The 24,159-nt window shown below is 42.4% G+C and overlaps 2 protein-coding genes across 3 annotated transcripts; both read right to left on the reverse strand.

Moving 5' to 3' along the window:
• Positions 1–2,360: 2,360 nt before the first annotated feature.
• Positions 2,361–4,782, reverse strand: LOC134146783 (ovomucoid-like). Of its 2 annotated transcripts, none has more exons than XM_062587318.1 (4): positions 4,685–4,782; positions 3,789–3,811; positions 3,223–3,338; positions 2,361–2,734 (listed from the first exon to the last, which is right to left on the reverse strand). In XM_062587318.1, exons 1-4 carry the CDS (start codon positions 4,734–4,736, stop codon positions 2,644–2,646), a joined length of 282 nt encoding a protein of 93 aa, XP_062443302.1. In that variant the 5' UTR covers positions 4,737–4,782; the 3' UTR covers positions 2,361–2,643. The 2 variants fall into 2 exon arrangements, with proteins under 2 accessions (XP_062443302.1, XP_062443303.1); XM_062587319.1 differs by having other exon boundaries at positions 2,641–2,774.
• A 1,818-nt stretch (positions 4,783–6,600) lies between these two features.
• On the reverse strand, positions 6,601–11,831 carry LOC134146655 (ovomucoid). Its single transcript, XM_062587087.1, has 8 exons — positions 11,771–11,831; positions 10,809–10,828; positions 9,835–9,971; positions 9,632–9,689; positions 9,208–9,344; positions 8,371–8,431; positions 7,256–7,365; positions 6,601–6,646 (listed from the first exon to the last, which is right to left on the reverse strand). The coding sequence occupies exons 1-8, from the start codon at positions 11,823–11,825 to the stop codon at positions 6,601–6,603; spliced, it is 624 nt and encodes a 207-aa protein (XP_062443071.1). The 5' UTR covers positions 11,826–11,831.
• Between the last annotated feature and the right edge of the window lie 12,328 nt (positions 11,832–24,159).

The raw sequence follows: 24,159 nt of genomic DNA on the forward strand, positions 1-24,159 counted from the left end.
CAAAATGCATTTCTTTTCCACTGATCAGTGACGCATGTGACCCACTGCAAGATCATTTAAAGCAGATTGCTGTTACCAGACCTATGCACATGGGGGCAGAACTAGATTTTCTGTAAGAACATCAGTTCAATTTAGAGCAAGTAAAACCTCTGCTCTGAGCTGTATCCATGTAATAGTTCTCCTCGCAGTTCAGCTACCTGATTGCTGCCTTCATATCTCCTGTCATTTAACCATAGATGATACCACAGGCAAGGGTGTCTGGAATAATTTGGCTGTCTGGGAGCCAAATACTTACAGCAAAATGCTCAGGATGCAGCCCCACACATCCACATCCCACAGTGAGTCTCAGCTCTGCCTGACTGCAATAGCTCTGCCATGACCATCCCCCAGAAATGACGTCTCCAAGTAATTTTCCTTTAAAAACCTCTTTTTATTTTTCTCTGCATTGAGGAAGAATGTAGTGACAAACAGTTTATCCTGACCGAAGTCTCAGAGAGAAACTATATTAACAGAGAGATCTAGGCTGGCCTGAGGTATGTTTTGGCCAGCAACAAGTAGAACGATATATTAAAAAAAAAAGAAGAAGCTTTGATATAAAGTAGAGCAGAACAAAATAACCACATGTAACGTGCTAATCAATTTGTGGGCTAATTGAGTGACATTTCCTAAATTTATAAACAACAGATAATGACATAAGGTGCTGAGGTACTGCTTAAAGAATTGTACCATAAAATGCCTCGGCAGGCAGGCAATATTTCCTGCCTTGAATTTCCTGGAGGGAGAGTTAGATTAGTGAGAAGATTTTGTGTTGTTGTGGCAGGATTTTATTGAGCAGCAACAAGAAGAAAAAAATCCAACAGGGTGTTCCTGAAAGAATATTCTCTTCCTCTCCGACCCAAAGAGCTGGCCACCTGACCCAGAAGAGTCATGGTGAGCCCTCTGCTTTGCTCCCCGTTACTTCTGAGTACCGCTGGGTAACCCAGCTCTGCACCAGGGAGGCAGATTCAGCCTCATTCATTTCTACTCACAGTTTCCCCTGAATTGCCTCACAAATTTTCCTGTTCAGCAGAAACAGCCCTTGGAAGCTGGACTCCGAGAATTGCTGGGATCTTGCGGGTGACTGGGAGCTCCGCTTGTTCTCCAAGGTAGCACAGGTCCTCTGGGGCCCTCCTTGTCCCCTCTGTCCTCCCTAAGAAAGAAAATATGTGATGGGGCTGGTGTCCTCCTATTTCCCTCGTGCAGCAGAGGGGACAAGAATGAGCAGGGAGCCCATGAGCTGCACAACCCCAGCACTGCATCCCAGAGCCTCACTTTGTCTTGGCCCTAAGAGATTGTATGTGTCACTGAAATGCCTTCCAGCACGCAGACCTCCTACTCACAGGAGGGACATTCCAGCGCTGGAAAGGGACTTGGCACTAAATGGTTATACACAGTCATGTCTTTTGGAAATAAATTGTCTCTCTTTAGAGAGCTACTCCCTCCCATCTCTGTAAAGTGACATATCGTCACTTAAAATCATTAACTATTTGACTGGGAGATTGCTACATGCACAACATGCTGCACTGCCAGCACTTCACTAGCTGTTAATGAATAATAAATTAACACTATGACTCTGAGCCCTTCTTTTCATCAGACGAGATTTCCAGAGGCCGAAGAATCTCAGAGGATCCTCTACAAGCGACAGTCGATGCAATTACCTACAAGCAGCAGCCAAGTGGTGGGCGAGGTGTGAGAAAGGGCTGTGGAAACTATTGCTAGCACTCTTCCAAACATCTCATCTATTAGATCTGACTCTGCCCACTGCTTTTCTGCGGTATCCTGCACGGATGCACATTGCAAACATGCATGTGGGCAGCCAGGTATCCGCCTGTGCAGAGAAAAATGCTGTCCTCTTACTTTGGGAGGCAGAGCAGATTGCAAAAGGGGTTTTCTTCACTGAAATGCGCGCTCCCTACCCGGCTTTCAAGGGGAAAAGATTCAGCTGTGAAGTTAATCGACCCATTTCTCTTGTCCATGTGAGAAAACGTGGCTAAGCCGGGAAGCTGAAATGAGGGTTAACAGCTCCCAGTGCCTGAGAGCCAGTCTGTGTTTCAACTGCTTTCTGTAGGGCAGCCACGAAACACTCCCAGCTGTAAAAATCTGTGGATTGGGTTTGTCTCTAATTATGTGTATGTTCAGGTTTGCTTGGGGCCTCTACAGGCTGCCAGAGTATGCATAATATGCAAATAATAATAAAGCGGTGAGGCAGCAGGTGTTTAGCAGTAGCAGCTAGTGAGGTGGACGATTCCTCCTTGGTTAAGTGGACAACATCTGTCCAGGATACTCTCAGTGAAACAAATCAATAGGAACATTACACCAGGTTACATTCCTACTGCTGGTTTTATTTCAGACATCTGGAGGAACTAAGACACTCTTAAGATCATGCCCATTGCCTTTGTAGATGGAGTTGATTTCTTTGTAAATCAGAACAATATATACTTTCTTCCTTAATTCACTATTAATACCTGCACCCAAGGATTATTGCTGTGATATAATCACATGATAGTACGTTTTGTGCTGTTTTCTCCTAAGCTATTAACATAAGATATGAATGCTGTTTTTTACATAGCAGAGATTTCAGGATTCATCAGAAGCTTTCAAGGTTCAGGACGAGGTCTTCGAGCAGCGTCTGCCATGGGAAACTTTGCAAGGGAGGATTCCTGTTTCGGAGCTGAAGCCCTTCAGGGAGTTAACACTGTCGAAGAAACAGCAAGGCAAGAGTACGCTGACTTCTCCTGGGGAGGAGGAAATAGATATCTCAGAGAAAGAACATCTGGGCTTTTAATGTTTGTCTGTCCCTCCAGTGAAGTATATATCATAGAGGAGCTTAACCAAAACATAAAACTTCTGAAAGGTATTACAGCCATTTTTTGTTGATAACATTCAAAGCTAAGATAAAGACTTATTTTAAAGGAAAAACAACTAGTCTGTAGGAAATAGACTTCGTGTGCCGGAAGAGAGTTCTTCAGTAAATTACTTAACTCTGCTACTCTTACCTCCTTCTACCTCAAAGAAAGGAATTCCTGGCAAAATCTTCCCATAAAATCAGCAGCCCTTACTGAAGGGTAAGTAAACAGGTAAACACAAAATAAAAGAACTTCACATCTCCCAGGGAAAGACAGATTAGTTAAAGCTAAATTAGTTAGCTGTTTAGTTAGTGAAAAGATTTATTTTCATACATACAGAAATGCATTGCAGAACAAACATTTATTGCCATATGTTATGCCGTCAGACCCGCAATGTGGGATGTATTCCAGAGTGCAGAACGTTCTGGGTATGACATAGTCACTGCAGTAGTCCTGTAGATAGAGGCAACATTATGTTCACCAAAGATCTCTCAACAACTGATAGGTGATGTTAGGAGAGACCAGAGATCCACCTGGGCTTCCTCTGGTACTGGCCAGTAGCATATGTCTAGAAAGGGCCAAGGTATAGGGAAGGGGAGCAGTGATGTGTTGCTAGTGCACCCTTAAAGCCTCTAGTAATGTAGAGCATGCGTGAACATCAAAAATGTTACTGCAGTAACTGTGACAATAGTTTGGGCACTCCCTGAATCCTGCACTACTTGTTGAAACTATCAAATGGAAATGAAAATTTCACCCCATAATATGTGTGGCAAATATTGCTCAAACAGCTGGAGGACTCAGGATCTTCAAATGCTCAATCACAGTGCGATTAACAATGATTTCTATAGAAATGGCTTTCAGGAAATAAATGATGGAGAATAACTATAAAGAACTGTCCCTTACCTCCACCTTCACAGCAGTAGTATCTGAAAAAAAAAAAAAAAAAAAAAAGGAGGGGGGGGGGAAACAGTAGAAATGTAGGAAAACAGTAGAAACTGAGACACAAATGCAGCTCATGGATACTGGACCAGTTAAAATCTGTGAATGTGTCCTGAATACGCCACTTTTAATTCATTGTTAACAAATGCCTTTTTAGATAAAGATAATGCTATGCATAATTTTGTGCTATATTGTATGTTACAACATTGATTCTGCAGTGTACATCATGAAGGTTACAGCCAAGATGAAAAGAGGTCCATAAAATGAAGGAAAATAAAATAAATACTTTTTCTATGTCTCAGAAGATGAAGCAGGACACGTACTCAAAGATAAACACATTAGTGAGAAAAACAGGGCCATACAGCTGTTAAGTGTCTTGGGACAGCTTCTTATATGCATTTCTATAGTAGCGCTTGAATAATGGAAGTATTTTTTGAAGTGTAAGATCTATAAAGCTTCTACAACTGTGCTGGCTCTCAAATCACATCTCTCGTTTGTGATGGTTACAAGAAAAGTTCAGTTCCTTTCAGTAAACTAATTAGTGTTTCTGCAACATTTCAGATCCTGGGTGTCTGAATCTCCTGGTTGTACCACATACATGTCACTTCTTTCATTATGCATAAACTAGCGTTGATCCTAGAACTGTTCCCACAGTTGTTTTTACCCACTCAGTTCTGTTGCTAAAATATTACCCCATAAGTGATAGTCTCTGATGTCAAGTCTTTTCAACACTATCTTTCTAGGAGTAAATAAGTCCTTGTAGAATGAAACTCTTTCCAGTCTGAGGATGTTTTTGTGGTTTTAAAGACAGTCAGAACTTAAACACAGAGCAGTAGGCGCTAGGCAGTAAAGTTACTCACCTGGGAAGCAGCAAAGGGCTAGAGCAAACATCAACGTGCCTGCAGTCTTCATGATGGCTGAAGCGCCTGCACACAGCAGAGGCTGTGCTCAGCTCAGTAACCGCAGTCCTAATTCTCCCCTCGAATGGTAATCCTGCATATATATGTGTGCATGTGTTTGTATTTGGTTTATCCACTCTTATTCTGAAATAAGATCCCAAGTCTGTTGTCAGGGTGGTAATCTTGACAGTATTTACTGAGATAAACCATGTTCTAAGCTGGGAAGAATGCTTCATCATCATCAAGAATCACAAGAAGTTTATACATGTTAAATAAACGCTATATATCATTGTTTCAAGTGAAAAAATGTGGCAGGTAGCTTCTGAAGAACCATAAAAAATTCCTGCAGGCAGAAGGTCACTGTACAAACCTGTACAGCGTATACTGCCAAATTTTCTCTATGTGCATGCACCAGTGCTTATTTACATGCAGTGCTTTTTCATAAGCAAAATATTGCAAATATGAGATGAATGGCTTCCAAATTAGCCTAAAAAGCTCCCAATTTCCATTCTGTTTTCTGACTTCCATTCCCATGCTTCATCCCAATAAGGTATCATTAGATTTAGTGAAATCAAAAAAAAAAACAGTGAACTGAGAAAGAAGCAATAGGGTGTCTCAAATACTAAAGAGAGTCCTTGGACTGGGCTAGGGATGGAACTTTTTTTTGAGTATTTGCAGAGAATTTTTGGACTATTATTTTCCCTAAAGAGCATTAGCAGCATGGATTAGATTTGCATTAGTAGCCTGATGGTCTGATGATCTCACACTGACACGAGCCTCTAGCTTGGATCCCAGAAAAGTTGAACTCAGTTTGAAAATGACTTCTTCATCCATCTATTAATTTCAACAAAAGCTGTTACAAAGCATCCCTTTTTTTTCCCCGCCTCAAATTACTTCATTCCATCAAGAAAAAACAAACACTCCCCCCCCCTGATTCCCAAAAGGAATGTATATGGAAGACATTAATTTTTAGAAAGGGCATGTCACTATTCAGTACACTAACAAAGGATAAAGAAAAAAAATAAATTTAATGGACAAAGAGCTAATGAAAGAGGTCACACTCTTGAAAAACAGAGGGCTATTTTGCCTTTGGATCACATGAAACACTGCTCAAATATTTCATTGGCTGGCAAGCAGTACTGTTATTAAGGATTAAAAGAAAAGGCAAGTAAGCAGGAACCATCTCTAGGAGGGCACTTACCTGGAGGGCACTTACCTGAAAATACCTGAAGATAGTTAAAGGACAAATCCAAGATCAGAAAAGCCTAGAAACAAGTCACTTGGAAGACCTGGACAAACAGGCAGGGCACACTCACGTGTCCGAAGAGCACGGGCTTTGCTGACAGACTGCCCTTGCCAAATGCTACACTTTTTGAAGAACTGTGCTCAGGAGGCCAGAGATTAGCTCTTGGTTCCTACAACAGCACAGCCTCAACTAATTTTTCTGATGATGTCTACACAGGGAAAGCACACCAGAAATACCTTAATGATACCTCAGCTGGTGTCGTTTAGAGCAATCTTTCAACCCCTTATAATGTCAAATATCCAAAAATGCCTGATTACTGATTTAGGCCAAGTATCATTTAAACATCTGTTTTTAGTTTTTGCCTTTTATGACAGGGAGGGGAACAAGATCCTGTTCTTACTATACCCCAGAGCTATGAGCGTGTAACCTACTCACAGTCAGGCATTCAACGAGTCGGAAGAAAACATTGCATGAGACAGCACTGAACAAGACGGTGTTGCTGATTTAAGTTTATTGAGAAAGAAAATCAAGAATGAGCCGAGTCCCCCAGAGAGCAGGATGAACTGAGGTGAGATCTTCACTTGGGGTTCACCAGTGGGGATCTTGTGGCAAGTTCTCTCAGCACTGATATTTAACATTTTCCAAAATGGCTTAAAGTGAGAGTCCCATTGCTCTCCCTGAAAATGAGGAGAGGAAAGACATGAATTAGACAGAGTACAGCCTATTCTAATCTATCCTTTCCCTTGGCTCCTACAGAAGGCACTGGATAGGATCCTACCCCAGAGCCAAAGGGTCTCAGACTGAGAACCCCATCAGCTATTTCATTTCGTTATTAAGAGATGAGTGCAATGGTTTAACTCATTCTTAGGACTAAAAATATTTTGGGAAGCTATAATGAAACTTAAGGGGCAGGTTTAGCTCAGTTAGAGCATGGTGCTGCTAATGCCAAGGTCATGGGTTCAGTGCCCGTACAGGGCTATGCTGAGGGTTGGACTAGATCTCCAGAGGTCTCTTCCAGCCTCACCAGTCTATGATTCAAGTTTAGTTTTATTTGCAATGAGTGAGAAAACTCCATTAAGGTCTTCAAACCATTCACACTAACAAACCAGGCATAGCTCTTCATGTGCTCAGATGAAAAAAATGAATGGTTGGCGTGGTGCCTGGTATTCTCTTCTACCCCAGATCCCTAGCTGACACTTATCAGTAAGCAGGGAAACAGTAGCTGTACAAGCTTGTGCCTGTAAGAGGTAGCGAACACCACAAATGTGATCCATGGTTGTACATACACAACAGCATTGCAGAAGTCACACTTATTGCTGTATGTTTTGCTGTCAGAGCCACACAGAGGCATATACTCAAGCGAGCAGACAGGTTTAGGGTGGTCACTGCAGTCAACCTGCAAAAAGAAATCCAATATGAAAGATACGAAGGAGTCGACAGCAAAATGGGCTTGAACCCCTGGCTACAGCTTCAATGATAAAGATAACGATCTGTTTCCTAAATAAAATAATTTCCTTACACAATCTACAATAAGCTGAGATGTCAGTTTCTCCTATGCTAGAAAAATTTAATAATATAAAAAGAGCATAATTTCCTGTTTGAAGAGATTCATATCATAACATGACCTCAGCACATCTAAGCAGCAGTTCACCCAGTGAACATGCCACACTCATGATCAGATTGCATCATGTTCCCAACCTGTCCAGGAAATTAACTGGAAATATTCTACTGTCTAGAGAGGTGGAGGTGCTGATAAATGTATGTAGGCCCAGCGTCTCTCCTATAGTCTTACAATGGGAAGATCAGCATCTACCTAGATACTATGAGTGCGATTCTGTTTCTTTGTGCAATGGCTACCACACTCAGGGATATCATAAGGCAAGAAATTTACACGAGTCCAGGAAGAGGCTGGACATATTCATGGAAGAGAAATTCATTGAGGCTCATTGAATGCATAGAAAGCACATCTAGTTGAAGTCCCTCAGCTGAGAAGAGCTGGAGGTTGGAAGAGTATTTGGTAAGAGCTGTATATACTCACTCTGTTCCTAATTTGTCCTATACAGTCCTTTCGATCACCGCTGAAGTTTGGGCTCTTCATCAAGCCACCATCAGCCTGACCACAAAAGCCATTCTGTCTTCTTATTCTCAGCTCTGCCCTGATGACTTATTTCTGCTACTGATTTTTTACTAACCTCTTCCTGTGCAGTCACTTTCTTCCTTTCCTGATGTGAATAGTGTGGATAATGTGTATTATGTGTGGAGAAAGCAAAATCTTTCCCTATGCTGAGGCTATGCTCCCATAGCCTGGTACTAGTCCGCAGGTTACTACAGACTCTGGCACTCTTTCCACTGACATCAGCAGGGCTAACACCTGGCCCTTCATTATATAATTCACACTTACTGTAGCAAATTCCTTCTTGCATTCACCATCACTCTTCTTGCCAACGCTGGTGCCCTGTTCTCTGGAAAAGGAGGTAAGTGTTAGGAGCTCTGTGAGCAACCTGCTCTGTTAAACTCTATGCCCCAGTGACACTGATCAGCCTCAGGTGTAAAGTATGGGATACAAGATACATCCAGCTTAGCCTGGGTCTACTCTGCTCTAGACAACAGCTCAAGGAGAAGCTCTGTTTCCCCAGCAAGCTAGGCCACCGCAACTCGCATCTGCGCAGCTCAGAGCCAGCCCCCTCCACGCAAGACCATCTTTGTCCACTTTTCTGGACATGCGGCATGGTACTCAATGGCCTTGAAGACGTGCACTTGAAGGCAAATGCTTTGTGGTATTTTTGTTTTTAGCCAGATATGGTGTGATGTGGTGCCCCAGCTTGCTAGAGCGCTGTTTAAAGTATGATGAGAAGGACGACAGAGGAGACGGGGTGTTAAGGGAATATAGAAGCAGGGTCACTTGACAATGTATGCCTGTACCTGACCTTAAGGTATTTGCTATTCTCTGCAAGGCAACATCTGCCACAGACAGTAGACAGTTTTAATTTCATTAAGAGAAGCATTCTTTCTTGCATTAAATCTCCACTCAGACCTCTACTTGGAGATGAAAGGTATAATTTTCCTTTGAGCACAAAGGCGAACAGGGTCTGCTTATCAGGGAAGGAGGAAGGTCAGAGTCAACAAGACTTACAGAAAAGGCCATGGTAGAAATTCTGCTGTTTAGAAGTGCAGCTGCCAGTAGTCCAAAGTGCTTGCTGCCTACTTGCAAGGAGAGCTCTGCATACACAGTACTTACGCATTGTGAGCGCACAGCAGGCATTCGTTGCTGTAAGTCACTCCATCGGTACCGCAGACAGGGCTGAGGATCTTCGTGCAGACTGGCACCTCTTTGCCTTCCTCATTTGTAGTGTTGGAATATTTACTGCAGTCAATCTGTGGAAGGGGCATACAACAAAATGCTGGTGAAGGCTTGTTTATAGGAAGCAAGTGTATCTGGTCGGTATGTGCCTTCGGCCTTTTGAGGGTCCACCACAGTAGGAAAAAGGCCTTTTGTGTCATTATGGTGAAGTTTCACTGTAACACCACCAATATAGGATTTTGACATTTCATACATCCTCTCATTTAGGAGTTTCAAATGTCTCTTGGGGAAGTCAGTAAGCAGCTTTGACCACTGCCTGGTCAAAGGACCTGACCCTTGCCTTGCCCTTCATTTCACTTACAGGAACAACTTCCTTGCATTCTCCGTCGTGGTCTTTGCTGACATTGGTTCCATATTCGCTGGAGAGGGAAAGATAGGCATTAGGAAGTTCAGCAAAGAGTTCTTGCTGCATCTTAAGTGCTGGGAATATATATCTAATATAAGAAAAGCAGACTCATTTGAGTTTGCCTGCTTACAAGGAGAGCTCGCCTATCCAGTACGTACATGTTGTAGGCACACAGCAGGCATTCATTGCTGTAAGTCACTCCATCAGCACCACAGACAGGGTTAAGGATCTCAGGACAGAGCAGCACCTCTTTGCCTTCCTCGTTTGTAGTGTTGGGATATTTACTGCAGTCGACCTGTCAAAGAAATGTACAACAGGGCAGTGACAACAATTTACATATCTCATTTTACAGGAGAGAGGAACCAGATACAACCTCCCTGCAATGGATTTCTCACTCTTGTTGCTACCATAGAACAAACTTGTGCAGGTGTGTCGATCCAGTAACACATAGATCTTTCCTGGAGGGATACCTTGTGCCCCAATGCAGTGGGTGAGGAGGATGACGGGGTTACACTCATGCAGCCACCATCTGGGGGAAATCAGTGGCAGTCTTACACTCCCTAGATGTCATTTTACAAAGGCTGAGCTTTGGGGTCTCATTCTTACCTTAATGTGACATCTCCACTTCCATTATTACTCATTCATTTTCAAAGCATGGATGGTGTTGTCAGAAGAATAACAACTCTCACGAATATCCACACATGTGATGTGTGGAAGCTGGAGTGCCTTATACAGTTTTATTCTTTCACTAGGTAAATTTGGGAAGTTTCTAGTGCCACAGTCTATCGCCATCATATATGGCCAGCTTAGAGCTAAGGCCAATTTAGGGATAGTCAGAAATGACTTTACCTAATAGTTTATGTTATTAACATACAGTATAGATATAGACTTGATAGTGTAATATAATGTTATGTACTATAGAGTATAGTGTAGCTAGAGAATAACATTAACAGAAAGATAATATCTGTTTTACTAAGCCATTGACTAAAATTACATCAATCTGATGTTTGGAGAAAAACAGTTAAGCTTTTGCAGGCTTTAGCTTTTTGTCTCTTTGGCTATTGTGCATTTACCAACTGTCTATCTGGCCATATATCTGAAAAAAGTGACAGAAAAAAAATCTTACACTCACCTCAACCCCCAATGCAGTCTCTGGAAAAGAAAAAGAGGTAGAAAATGTGAAACAAAGCCAATATTACCAGTAAGACCTCAGTTGAAGATGAGAATCTGGATTTAGCATTCCTGTATGCTGTAACAAACTGTATAGTTTTTACTGAATGGTTTCCTGAACTAATAAATCAGGGTGAATTTTTTCTATGCTGATAAATAGTCTTTCTTATTGCTAATTGTGATGAAATGTGTTTTTAAATTGCTTTCTTTTTTCTTTTGAGATAGACTTATTAATTGAATAGAATAGCTTTTTCTTCCTTATCTTTTACACATTGTTTTTGATCCTAAAGAATAGCTGTTGCATATCAGTCAATACAGATAAATGCAAATGCAAATAGTCACCAACAGGATAAACAAACATATACAGTATGTTGTCAGGAATATGCATTTCAAAAGAGCTGAGTGTATTTAAAAAAGAAGTCTTTGACTTTGTAATTTCATCAGATCTAAATATGCAAAGGAAACATTAAATTCTGGATTGTTTCCATCTCTTGCTTTTCCATTTGCAGTGGAAGTGTTGCACGTAAGTCACCAGGCTTAGGCACAGAACTTGCTTGTGCCATTACTATATTTTCCATGAGTAGTTACTGAGGTCTGACCACTTCATTATGGCCTTGATTCAAGCACCCATCTACCTTAACGGTACACAGTATCAATTACAAGCACAGAACTCCACTTGCAGTTATTTTTAATGGACAATAATTTACAACAGAAATCCACTTAAGACTGTCCAGAAATCTGATCCTGTATTCTGTGTGATGCCAACATACCAAGATAAACTAGACGTTTGTAGGATAAGATTCTTTGTCTTTGAGGACACTATCTTCCCCCCCCCCTTTTTTTTTTTTAATTTAAGAAAAAAGATAACCAGGTCTCTCTTTCTCTCTGATACAAAGCCTCTGCAGTGCCTTGAGAGTTACTCACCTGGGAAGCAGCAAAGCGCAAGAGAGAGCAGCACAAAAACACTTGCCATGGTCATGGTGGAAGTATTTCTTGAGTCCACAGGCTGCTAGTGCTCTGCTCTTGAGATGGTCTCCACAAGACAGACTGCAAATATATACAAATGCAGGAGCCTAAACTGTTCAACTGTAACATAAAAAAACAAGCTGAATCTGTCACTGGTACAATGAAGCTGGTAATATTTATTGAGATCTTGACTTTCAGGTAATGGTCTGCCTCTACTAGGCAATTGATTTTGGCTGGACATTTGGTTAATAGCTTGAGACAAGTATCACTTGTTCTGTGGGCAAAACCAAACAAACAGCTTTTTGACAAAGCAAATGCTTTAGGGTTCTAGTGGAAATGTATGTAGTGCAAAATATTGAGGGGATTGAAAAACAGATTTGTCATTCTTCTCTGCAGTGTAAAGTCTCCTAGTGGGATGTCCTCTTCCAAGGAGCAGTACAGGTATGAGATACTACCCTGTTTGCAAGTTAGCATAAAAAGCTCCCAATTTCCATTCTGTTTTCTGGCTTTTTTTCTGCATTCCCCAATATCCACCACTAGGCAAGGCGTGAACATGGGTCAGGTGTGGCTTTGCCATAAGCAGAGCTAGTTAAATATTGCCGGGTGACTTTGGTAAGACTGTCTAACCTGAGGAGTTACTGGTATTTAGTGCTGGTTTGATAAAAGAAAAAGCTTTTTGGCAGCTTCACTGCTGAGGTATAGAGAAGCTCAGCAGAAGATTTGAAAGCAGGTTAGATTCTGTCAAACTCCACTAAAAATGTCACTCGAACCTTATCCACAAAAGTACTTATTTACAGACCAAGTCACAGTTAAACGAATTGATTCAAAATGTCCTGCCAAGACATCTCAAGAACAAATGACACTGAAGTTTTAGTAACATGCACACAGCTAGCTTTGAAAGTACACTAGATCCTTTTCCCATACAGATATTTTAGAAAATGATACTTAAAACAGAGCCTGTCCCAATTTCCCAGTCTGTTTCACACCTCCAGCACCTGCACAGTATCTGCACAGAACTCTCCAAGTTTCTTCTTCTTAGAAGGAGGCCTTGGCCTCCACTATTTTAGTGAACGTAACTTTGCGACAGTGGGTTCTGCCTTTAGCCCAAATATCCCGTCGTGATTTCTCTGACAGGTCTGAACGGTAAGCCTACCTGTTCAACATCATGAACTCAAAGCACTGTGTGTAGCACAGACTTTGGCATTGTGGGAGCTACAGAGCAAGAGATGCTTTACAAATGGTCCCTGGAAAAAGCAATGCACCATCCATTAATCAACTGGAATGCAACTGAAATAATTGAAATTTAGCCTAAGCAATTGTGTTGGTATCTGATATGTTTAGGGATCAGAGTATACCCTCTAGACCATTGCAATGTATAAATTGCACTGTAGTGTGTAGAATCATGCATCTTGGGCACTGGCACGTTATGAAAATGATAGCATAGTTGTGTAGATATATAGCTTACATTTCTACATTAGAAGATTAGTTTACTCACAGGAATAAGTGTTAGAATACATATTCTTCTGGATTTTGTTCTAAGAAATTACAGGAAGTATGTATGAATATTTTTGACAGATGTAGCACATCTTGAATGTGTATTGCTCTTATGTACACTGTGAGTATTTGCCCATCCTTACTCTGGAAATCCTTTTTCCCTTAGCATCAACAGACACTCTATGAAGCTCCTGCCACGTGCCGTGCTTGCTGTCTTCATTGGTTCATATATACAAGCTGCCAATCACCTAGCATAATCAGGATAAATACTTTCCACATGGAGTAGGAACATTGCCACTGCCTTCTGTAGCAATTCAGTGAGATCTCTAAGTCATACTAATCAGTTTTCCAGGCCTAGACTTGATAATTTTCAGCCCACAGCAGATTCTGCTGCCTAGTGTCTACTCTGCTGCTCCAGGATGCTTGTCAACCCGACAGTGCTGTCCTCTAAGCAGAATCACACCCACTATTGATATACAGAAGGCATCATCCTACCAAAAATAGGCACACAGTTGTCCATATACACTGGGAAAAAGTACTTATATGAGAAGATACTACAAGATTGCCTCCTAGGCAGATCGCTGAACTCAACAGCTGGCCTGGAAAGCAGGGAGCCTTGGAGTAAGTGCAAGAAAAACAAGCAAACAAACAAACAAAACCGCAATACAAAAGTAAAGCAGTCAAGAAATCAGATCCCAGGAAATCCTGTTCTGCATCTCCACCTTTGCCCCTGACTCCAGGGCCTATACCAGGCAGCCACTTAGGCACTAGGATGCCTGCAGTAACACTGACCACACTGACCCAGGACCTTGACCACTGACCCAAATCTAAGACTGTACATCCATAATCACTTACCTCCTCCTCACAGTCGGGCCTTGCTAAGGGGCACAGGAGGTGCCCAGAGCAGTTTTACCACTGCAATTGCCTGATTCAGAACTGGAGCTGGCACTTCCTGGCCCGGGGAAGCCATAGGTTTCGGTTCCTCAGACCACCACAACACCTGTCTCTTATTTGGGAGATCGCTCTTGCTGTTCAGCTCACAGGCATACAGACAGGGAGTCTGTATGATGGCTAAGTGCTGACTGAGAAAAATCAGCCTCCTTTGAGGCACTCACATACTCCTTTCAGGCAAGCCACAAAAATAACCTCCAGCAATCACCAGGCTTCAGTGTATGGAGTGGGGTTCCTTCATAGCCTCCTTCCTCCACCCAGCCAGCATCTGCAGCTTCTAGAACTGGGCAGATGGGGGTTACAGCTCCAGCATATCCTTCCTCAGAGTGGAAATCCCCCAGCTAGTCAAGACTGTTGAAGAAAGACAGCTTGCTCAGTTCTTAGCTACTCCTAGAAGAACAGCTAGAAAGAGGATTTCTTTTGCAATCCTGCCACTGATCTCATACTGTAATCCTCTGCATTATGGCCTCTCCCCTGTTAATCTTTGAAGCTGAATGCAGCATATAGCTAATGACCACTTGGCTAGAGGAAAATCTCCATGTGTGCAGAGGCCAGCACAAGGGCAAAGATCTGTAAGCCAGCAAAGATAGTGTCACATTTTATGGTCCTGAACTCCAGAGAGTCTCTGGACTTGCACTAGGGCAGAATTTGGCCATTGGTATAACATCCTCTTACTTTTCCAAGGAATTTCTTACTTTGCATTTTCAATTACAGTTTTCGCTATGTTGATGGCGTGACTTCTCAAATGTTTCACAGAATTGCCTATGCTCACTCCAAATTGCTAAGTATAATTCAAATTACAGTTTCCATCTGTTCTTCACTTGGCCACAGTGTGGCCAATACTATTTACACTGAGCCACGTGTCTGGAGAAATTGATAGGCCTGAAAGCAACATACAAACTAATCTTGAAAACCAACAAGTCTCTGATATAGTTAAAACATATCAGGATGAAAACATATCCTTGTGTTTAGTGAACTCATTAAATAGAGCTTGATTCAGGTAATGCCAGTGAACATTTTCCCTGAACTAACAAGAACATGAGCAGAACTTTGCACCCTCTGAGTAAAGGCTAACATGGTTTCATATTACTTATGCAATGAATTTAATATACCAGCCCCTGATACAAGGACAAATGTTGACATGCTGGAAGGAGTCCAGCAAAGGCCACCAACAGATCAGGGACTGGAGCACAGGGCATACAAGGTGAGGCTGAAGGAGCCGGGCTTGGCCAACCTAGAGAAGAGTAGGCTACAGGGGAATCTAATTGCAGCTCCCTAATGGGGATTATACAGAAGATGAAGCCAGACTCTTCTCAGAGCTATACAGCAAAAGGATGAAACTCTGACTGAGTATAAGAAAAATATTCTTTGCCACAAAGCTGGTCAAACAGTGGTGCAAGGACCTGAAAAGCTGTGAGGTCTCCCTCCTTGGAGATGCTCAAAACTTGACTGGACAATGAATGCCATGAGCATCCTGACATGACTTTGAGGTTGGACCTGCTCTGAGCAGGTGTTGGACTAGAAACCTCCAGAGAGCCCTTCCAACCTAAATTACTCTATTAACACAGTAACTGTACAATGTTCTCTCCTAAAAACAGTTTTTATTAATAAAAGAATATAATGTATCTCTATGACCCAGGAGAACAGCACAGAGTTTTCCTAAGACCTCTGCTAAGGGCAACAAGTAAGTGATGCAGAGTTCCCAACACATTTTTAGAGGATGGCCAGTAAGAATGTGTAGAGAAGAAAGAGTAGATTTTTATCATTATTAAAATACATAATAAATAAATAAATAAATACATAAAATAAACTTCAGTCTACTATTAAAATTCCAGAAATCTCTGTTTCAGGATGGGCCCAGGCCTCCAGCCACCATCACACTTAAACAGAGATACATCACCCTTTGAATCTATAGTAAATGCCCTAGTGAGAAGTGGCTGTCTAAACTAATGGTTGAGCACCAGGCACAGTTCCTCTGCACACATCAAACCAGTATGGGTGCCAGCTTACCCGAGCAATTGCCTGCTCTGCAGAAATGTGGGTCTCACAGTATCAGCTCTCAGAGGACATACCATCACCCCTCACCTCACTAGCTTGCATGGTGCTCTGGCTTCAGTCAGGTTTCTGGATGATGAGGCCATCAGGGCAGGGCTCTGTGCCATAGGGCAAGAGTTACTCACATAAGAGGAAAAATTCTGCTAGAACAAGCAGCACAGAAAGGAGGCATTAAATAGCAGAAAGCTTAGCTGGACAACAGCCCACTGTTTTACTCTTTGGAGTAAATATACTGCAGGGCAGGTGGCTTGGAAGTCAAGCAGGAGATGTTATCATACAGCTGGTCAGAGGAAGTGGAAATCATTGGTTTAATCAGTTTTCCTGACACGTGAGTGATCTCAGCTGTGTGTTCCTGACTGCTCATTTCATCTTTACCTCAACTCAAATAGTAACAACAAAAAGGTGGTTGTGGTGAAACAGCAGCCAACCTGGGTCTGACATCATTTACTACTGCCTGCTGCTGGCAGAAGAAAGTGACTTTGGCAGCTTCACTGCTAAGGCTGAGATTGTCTCCTTCAAGAGTTTGGGTCAGGAGAAATTCTTCCAAGGGTAAAAAAAAATTCAATAGATTCTTATCTGCAAGGAAGCATTATTTATAGACCAATGCACAGTGAAAACAGAATGAATAAGCATGTTCCGCTATGAAAGCAAATTGCTTTGAAGTTATGTAAACCAAGGGAATATTTGAACACATCTCCAAAGGACAGCAGATGAGGCACTTGCCAGTTACCAGTCACCTAGCAGCACACATATCATCTGAATAGCACACTGCAGGGGGATTGTGGCTGCATCCCTTGGATTTCGATCAGCTACCCAAGTCACCAAAGATTAGCTGAGAATCATTGCAAAGGAAGGCCTATAGCAAGAAAAAAGAGATTTAAATGGGCTAATGAGTAGGGTAGCAAAAAGCAATTCAGTATAGCTGGACCGAGTACTCGTGTTACCCCCTGAGCAGCAAAGAGCAATGCTAAGGCCTTGAGGAAAGTCCCTTGATCCCTGGATAGCCGCATCCTGGTGCTTGTTTATGGAGGGATATGTAACCCGGATATAACTACATTAGGAAGGCTACAGCAAGGCTGGCTGCAGAGAGAGATTACAGTCTCCCACAAAACAGATCATCTCTCCACAGGGTGCTGCCAGCAGTCATTCATTTATCACAGGAACATGTCTTCAGTGCTTGTGCCCCCTCGGTTCTGTTTTTTTAGGTTGATAGAAATGTCTATTGGCCACAGAGTGTTTTCCATGAGAGGGTAATTATCCTTCCATGTTTACCTTCCGCTTTCTTGGTAAGTAACATATCAAGTTTGTGCATTTTGAGGAGGACCAGCTGTAAACAAGTGGCAGACTCCTTTGATTCCCCCGGGCTGATAGGGAGTAGACATACTCTTGATCAGAGAGGCTGGAGGGCTGAAATAACCACTGGGGAAATGGCCAAGGCCATTTCAAACTCCAGGCTTTCAGCTCAGCCCTGGTTCTGCTAGTGAGATTTCCACATCAGTCTGTGATTCTCAACCTTCAGATCCTGCTCTGCAAAATGTAAATCTGGCCTGAGAATTGCAAGCTCTCCACCTGGCCCTCAAGCCCTTTGGGCCAGAGTCCATGCTCTGCTTCATGCAAGCTCAGGACAGGGCAAGCTAAGGCTCTGTATTCTTCTGAGGGACCTAGAAGTGCAGAAAGTTATACACAGATAATGACATGAATGAGAGAGGAATTATCCTGAGGTGTCATTTAAGTTAGATAAAACGTCAAGAGTGTCCCTTCTTCCACACACAAATTCCGTATGGGAGAAAATATAACTGGGAGTGCACAGAGGTAGCAGCTCCCAAAGGTGCCAGTCCATTGGTGCCACAGCAACCTGGAGGCAACACTCTGCTCAGTAACTGCCCTGAGTTAGGGGGCAGCATCATGTCCACCGGTAAAGCTTTCTTGCCAGGTGAAACTACGAAGTGAGGTTGTGCAGAATGCGAGCAGAACATAAAAAAAAAAAAAAAAAAAAAAAAAAAAAAAAAAAAAAACGCTCCTGGATCTGACCTTATCGTCCAGCAAACTAGCAAAAGTTCACATGCAACACAACGTTCGAACAAGAGAGATAAAGGAGCTTGCTCTCGTTTAGAGAAGGAAAAGCAGGAAACTTTGAGATGTGGAATGAATGAAGGTTTGTTTTTTAAGAGAGATCTTGTAAAAAAGAAAGGGGAGGGAGTGCTCTCTGAGGGCTTAGATGCAATAGCAACTTAACATTCTCCAGAATGGCTAAAAATGAAAATCCACTGCTGTCCCTGGTGGGAAAGAGAAAGAGAACAGGCTGAGAGACAAGATGCCTTGTGGTGCTGCAGCCAGAACCATCGCTCGGCTGAAACAGGTGGCACTAGATGGAGAGGGTTTCCATATCTGCAAAATTGTTAGGGTCACAACTGCTGAATATTATTTCCTTCAATATTAACATCAAAAGAAAGGGAAGCAATTTAATTTGTTCAGCGGGGCTGAACTTTAATGGGAACATGGGCTGATTCTTTGCAGCTGGACGTGGGTGAAGCACCATTGGTGCTGACAGAGAGGAACATGTTGTTGAATTCCAGGATTTTACTATTTCATAGTTATGGTAGTGAGGTATGTAGCAGGACTTTTACCAGCTATAAACTATTGCACTGGCAAAGTAATGCAGTTATTGACTTAATATGTTAGTTTGTTCATGATGACTGCTATGCTGCATCTGATTATATGGCTTGTGGCTTGGCACTGTGCCGCATTTGCAAAACTTCTATCAAGAAAGCTGAGTGCACTGATATCTGCAGGGATTTTCTGAGTCTCCTGAAACAGGAGGCTTTCCCGATGTTGTCAGAAAAGATTATTTGTGCACACTTCGGTAGCAAGAAATATTTCTGCTACTTGTCTCATATTTTTTATCTTTTTGCCATCTTTCTCTTCATATGTTTGAATGCAGGCTGTGGTGAACAGCAATGTTAGAAGGTAGCGTTAAATCACTGCTGAATAAAATTCCAGCAGAAGCTGTATGCATCGCTTATATCCATTCCTATACTGCCTGCTCAGCATCTGGCTGACGTCATTTGGGATGCTGCCACAGGCAGCAACGGGAGCTCGGGCAGTGTCTTGGTTTGCCTTCGTGCCTGTTCACTGGAACGACTGCTGTTCCTGTGTCCCCTGATGTTTCTTGTCAGAGCATTTCCCTCATCCTCAGCAGGATAGAAAGGGAGGAGGGAAAGTCTTCTGTTAGAGGCTCAGTATGTCCCTTTTCTTGAAGAAGGATGGATGATGGGAATGTAAATAAACTTACAGATGATGCAAGTGAAGGAGAGTTCATCTGAGTTCACCACCAGCAATGAAGTGGTTTTAGCATCTCTGACATTATAAACCTATCAGTCAACAAACCTATGACATCTGAATATGCTGCATCACTTGGATTTCTATTCTATCTTCTTTTCTCTGCTAAATCTTCACAGTTTCCCCCTGAGCACAGACAATATGTGGAGAGGAAAACAGAGGATGAATAGGAAAGCATGAGGGAGCGGCCAGGGGCAGGGGACGGTCATTCGGAAAGCATTTTTTTTTCCTATCGGACTGACATATTACAGGCACTGATTCCATATTTATTAATGTAAGTGAAACCATTTGTGCACACATCTGGTCCAGAGCTTGGCCGGGGGGCCCTGACTCAGCGCTGTCCCTGTGCTGTGTGCTGCAGCTAAGCCGTAAAGAGAGCAGCTCTTAGAACAAGCTCTAAAGTAATAAATTTCCAAAAAGTCTCCATTCCTCAGTGGGCCTGAATGAAACTAGGGTTTAGCTTCTATGAATGAAAAGTATACAGGAAGAAATGCACTGTATGAACTCTTTCTGTTTGCAAAGCCACAGTATATTTAAACTTACAGGGCTGCACCCTCAGCTGCTGAAAATCAGGAGAAGGCTTTTAGGCTAAGCGGGTGTTTGCCAGCTGGAGACTGGCCCCCTTTCATTATTTCTTTCTGCTTTCTTCATATCTACTTGTTGATCAGTGGCAAGCACGCAACAGAAGCCTAGAGCATGGCAAACAATCAAATACAATTGTAACAGACAATAACAAAAAGTGAGTGAACATTTCAGAGAGCGAACATACTGAAATGGATGAAATGGGTGGATACTAGGATTATAGTCTTTCAAATATAGAGGCCTAAGTTAATTTTTTAGTCTTCAGACCCCGAACTATTTCCTCTGTTTCCAGCCAGTCAAATATACCTGTGGAACTGATACAATGAGTTCATATAATTATTTCTGGATTTCATTTATCTGAGGGATATATAGTTATAAAAGTGGTAATAACAAGACCACTTAAATATTCTTTTGGAAAGAGCAACAGTCATACACTAATATCTCCCATTTTGGAAAGAGCGATAGCCATACATTAATATCTCTCTTGAATATTTTTAATTGTTTTGGAAATCAGTAGGGTGAGCCAAGTTACCACGCATTCCCCAAGAGAGTGACACAGTATCTAGGCCCATCCATATGCCCCTCCACCAAATGTAGCATATGAAAGAAAAGCTAACAACAAGCTAAGAGCAGATACCGTGTTGAAACCTATAGCTTTTTTTGGTAAAGCTTTTGAATGAAGTTTAGATACAAAGACTGTCAGGTATTGGTTTGTTAAAGTCACAGATGGGTGAGTGCTGATATATACCATGCTGATAAATGATGAAAAAAAAAAAAATCTCTTTCAGCCTAGTATAAAAAGACTATTTAAAAAGTATTGTTTTCTAAATCCCACTTATCAATCAAGAAATTGAATGATTCGCCTCACTTCTCTTCTTTGTGTTGTAAGAAAAATGACTGTAAGCTCAGAAAACATTGATAAGGCTATAAAGATAAATTGGACAAACAAAGAAGTGGAGAGGGCATTTATATTTCTAAAATGTTGCATCTGTGATTGACACCAGTGCATTTGTAAGTCAGAATTCCTGAGAGTCAAATGTGCGTGGTCTGAATACGTGGAAGTTTGTCAGGCACTGGGACTGCTCAGGAGCTCAGTCCGTGGCCTTTGAAGCAGACAGCATGCAGCAGGGAGCTGCAGGGCAATGTATGGAGCTTAACCCACTGCATTTTATCAGTAAATTTTAAATGTCTGAACATCATACTGTGCCTTCATAACAAGCACTGGCAAGTCACTATTTCTTCGCTGCATCCTTGACTGAGGCTGCATCTGCAACTATTTCCATTCATGGAGGGAGTGCTAAAATAATGGTCCACAAAGCAGTCCTGAAAACCTGCCCTTTTGCCTGATCTGTTACTGTGCTTCTCTGAAAAAAAAAAAAAAAAAAAAAAAAGGAGGGGGGGGGGAAGCTTTTTCTAGCATACCAGTCTAACAGTCTTTGAGAGAAGCCTGATGGTTTGGAAGCTGCTCCATCTTTTGACCAAGCTGGGGGAGGAAGTCAGCTGCAGGGCTCTGCAGCATTACACATCTGAAAAGCAACAGAGCAGGTGGCTGGGTAGCACAAAAGCATCTGCCGCCTTCATAGTGGAAATGGTTACTGAATATACTTGCAGTCTGTCAAGCACTGAGCTCACAAGATGATACCTTGGTGCTCCCCAGCAGCAGAATCCATATATATCTATCACCAGGAAGGTGATAGATATCACCCTGCTCCGTCTGCTGTGCCTTAAAACCATCTTTCAGATTTATTACTGACACTTAAACCTGATATTGTTCTACCTCTCTCCTAAGCCACAAGAGTTCAGTGCTTCCTCCTGACTGTGCCAGTCTTGGTCTGATGGTTGTTTCCTCATCAATATGAAGCAGAAAGAAATCATCTGATTAACAGATGCTCAGAAGGAACTCTGGAACAGCTGAAAACTGACTCTGAGGGGCAGCAGACAGCTCTGTCAGTGAGAAGAAGGCTGCCCTACTTTTATAAACTTGTATAGCTTCCTACAACACCCCTTGTGCCTGGGTGAATATATAAACTCCCTTGTCAGGTCTTTTCCAATTTTCTGGCCTAGTTTGGTGATTTATCCCATTATGTACTTTCACAAGAAACCTATCAGTGAATACTGCATGGAAACTGTTTAGTGACTGCTTCAGCTTCTTCCCAGGATTGCTATGATTTCATCTCAGTTTTGAGATGTGCCTCTTTGAGTTCACATTTGGCCTTTGGTGTCATCAGACAATGAGCTCCGCAGAGGAGGTTTTGGCAAGTCTGTGTCTGGCTAATGTCACTCAGTGCAGATCTTAATGGTTTTCCTACACAAGCCAGAGATCAGAGATAAGTCCAAGTGAAATTATGCCAAAGTCCACAAAAAAATTATTCAGGTCTTACCCATAAGTAGAGTTTATTTGAAAACCAAGTCACAGTTAAACTGGAATAAATCAGCATGTTCTGCAAAAACACCTTAACAGCAAATGGCAAGAAGGTTATATAAACCAAAGGAACATTTACCTTAGGACAGAGATTCAAGAAAAACACAATAAGCCATTGTTAGTTACAAATCATCTTGGAAAGTACATGCCAGCCACAAAATCTAATAGCATGGCAGTACTAAGGCCTTATTCCCCAATACAATACCAAGAACATCTCCAAGTCTGGAACATTTGCCTTCAGCCTATTAATCTAGCCTGACAATTCAAAGAGTGACTTTCCAAACAGGTCCAAATAATTGTGTTACTCTCTGGTAAACTACAATAGGACATTGAATCGGGGAGGCTGTAGTTGTTGTCCAGAAGTCCTTTAACCCCTAAGTAATGGACTAAAAATAGTCTTTGCTTGGGTGAAGCTAGATGTAGTGGCTATACCTATATTGCCAGCAGCTGGAGAGTGGCCCCCAGCTTCCCCTACCACCCTACCATCCATATGGAGACAAAAGTGACAGAAAATATAATCACCATGTCCTGAACTCTTTGGCCTCCTCTGCAGGCTGAAACATGACTATTATGCAGAACTGCTTTCCTATGGTTTGCTATATATTTTGTTAAAATGGTCACAGGCCCGCCTCTGCATCTTTTTCCTTCTTGTACGGCTTTAGAAGCGAGGCAGCTGCAGTGATTTATCAGGGCTGTCCCACACTATAGGTGTGATATCTGCTCAGCTCCCGCGAGGCACCAGGTTTGGAGCTATTCTACTGCATTAATAAATCAAAGGCTTTTGTGAGTGGTCTTTTCTGCTTTCTGTGACCCTGAAGGGAGCTCGATGTTCCCCTCCTGTAGTTTATATCCCATAACAGTACATGGCCCTGAGGTCAATTCAGTGGAAACATCACCTTTGCTGACAGCAGTTGCTGCCTCTTCCATGTGGCAGGCTGTGCAGACAGTGCTGGCAGCAGGAGCTGGCATGAGGCATCTCTCAGCAGGCAGCAAGTTTCCCTTCCTAGCCATTAGCAAGAAAGCACTCTTCCTGAGAACAGGCCACCCACCACATTTTAGATATTGCCCCGTGGAGGAGAAGGGCCATGCCCTTAGGGTGCCTGTTTCCCTGCACTGACTCTAAAAAGGGAGTCCAGAGGATGAGACTGCATGGAGACATTAAGGGCTAGATGAGACTAGTCTTGCCAAGGAGACTGTAAGGAGTAAGGAAGTGCCTGGGAGCTCCAAGGGGAGGCCAGGTCTCTCCTAGCAGTTTGCCTATGCGTCTAGTGAAGCAGGACGTCAACAGAAGAATGAATCTGCAGCATTGGAGGTACAATGTGAGGAGAGGAAAAACATGGCATTAAAACAAGACAGAAATGTTGCCAAGTGAGTTTATTGAACAAAAAGTGTTTCATGAGATAGGAGGAAACAAAACAGGTTGAAGGGAAGCTGTCAGGGAAGATCAGCACACGGAGAGTCACATACAAGAGAGTTTTTCTTCCTGAGCTGGGCTTCAGTGCAG

This window comes from Rhea pennata, chromosome 14, assembly GCF_028389875.1.
Source record: "Rhea pennata isolate bPtePen1 chromosome 14, bPtePen1.pri, whole genome shotgun sequence".
NCBI lineage: Eukaryota > Metazoa > Chordata > Aves > Rheiformes > Rheidae > Rhea > Rhea pennata.

What these genes read in the sequence shown, in the direction of transcription:
- LOC134146783 (XM_062587318.1), bottom strand. Translation starts at nt 4,736, where the DNA reads ATGAAGACTGCAGGCACGTTGATGTTTGCTCTAGCCCTTTGCTGCTTC. An exon ending in AGCCCTTTGCTGCTTCCCAG is followed by an intron (nt 3,812 to 4,684) that starts GTGAGTAACTTT and finishes TTTTTTTTTCAG; the next exon opens with ATACTACTGCTGTGAAGGTG. An exon ending in CTACTGCTGTGAAGGTGGAG is followed by an intron (nt 3,339 to 3,788) that starts GTAAGGGACAGT and finishes CTCTATCTACAG; the next exon opens with GACTACTGCAGTGACTATGT.
- LOC134146655 (XM_062587087.1), bottom strand. Translation starts at nt 11,825, where the DNA reads ATGACCATGGCAAGTGTTTTTGTGCTGCTCTCTCTTGCGCTTTGCTGC. An exon ending in AGACTGCATTGGGGGTTGAG is followed by an intron (nt 9,972 to 10,808) that starts GTGAGTGTAAGA and finishes TTTCTTTGACAG; the next exon opens with GTCGACTGCAGTAAATATCC. An exon ending in GCAAGAAGGAATTTGCTACA is followed by an intron (nt 7,366 to 8,370) that starts GTAAGTGTGAAT and finishes TTCTTTTTGCAG; the next exon opens with GTTGACTGCAGTGACCACCC.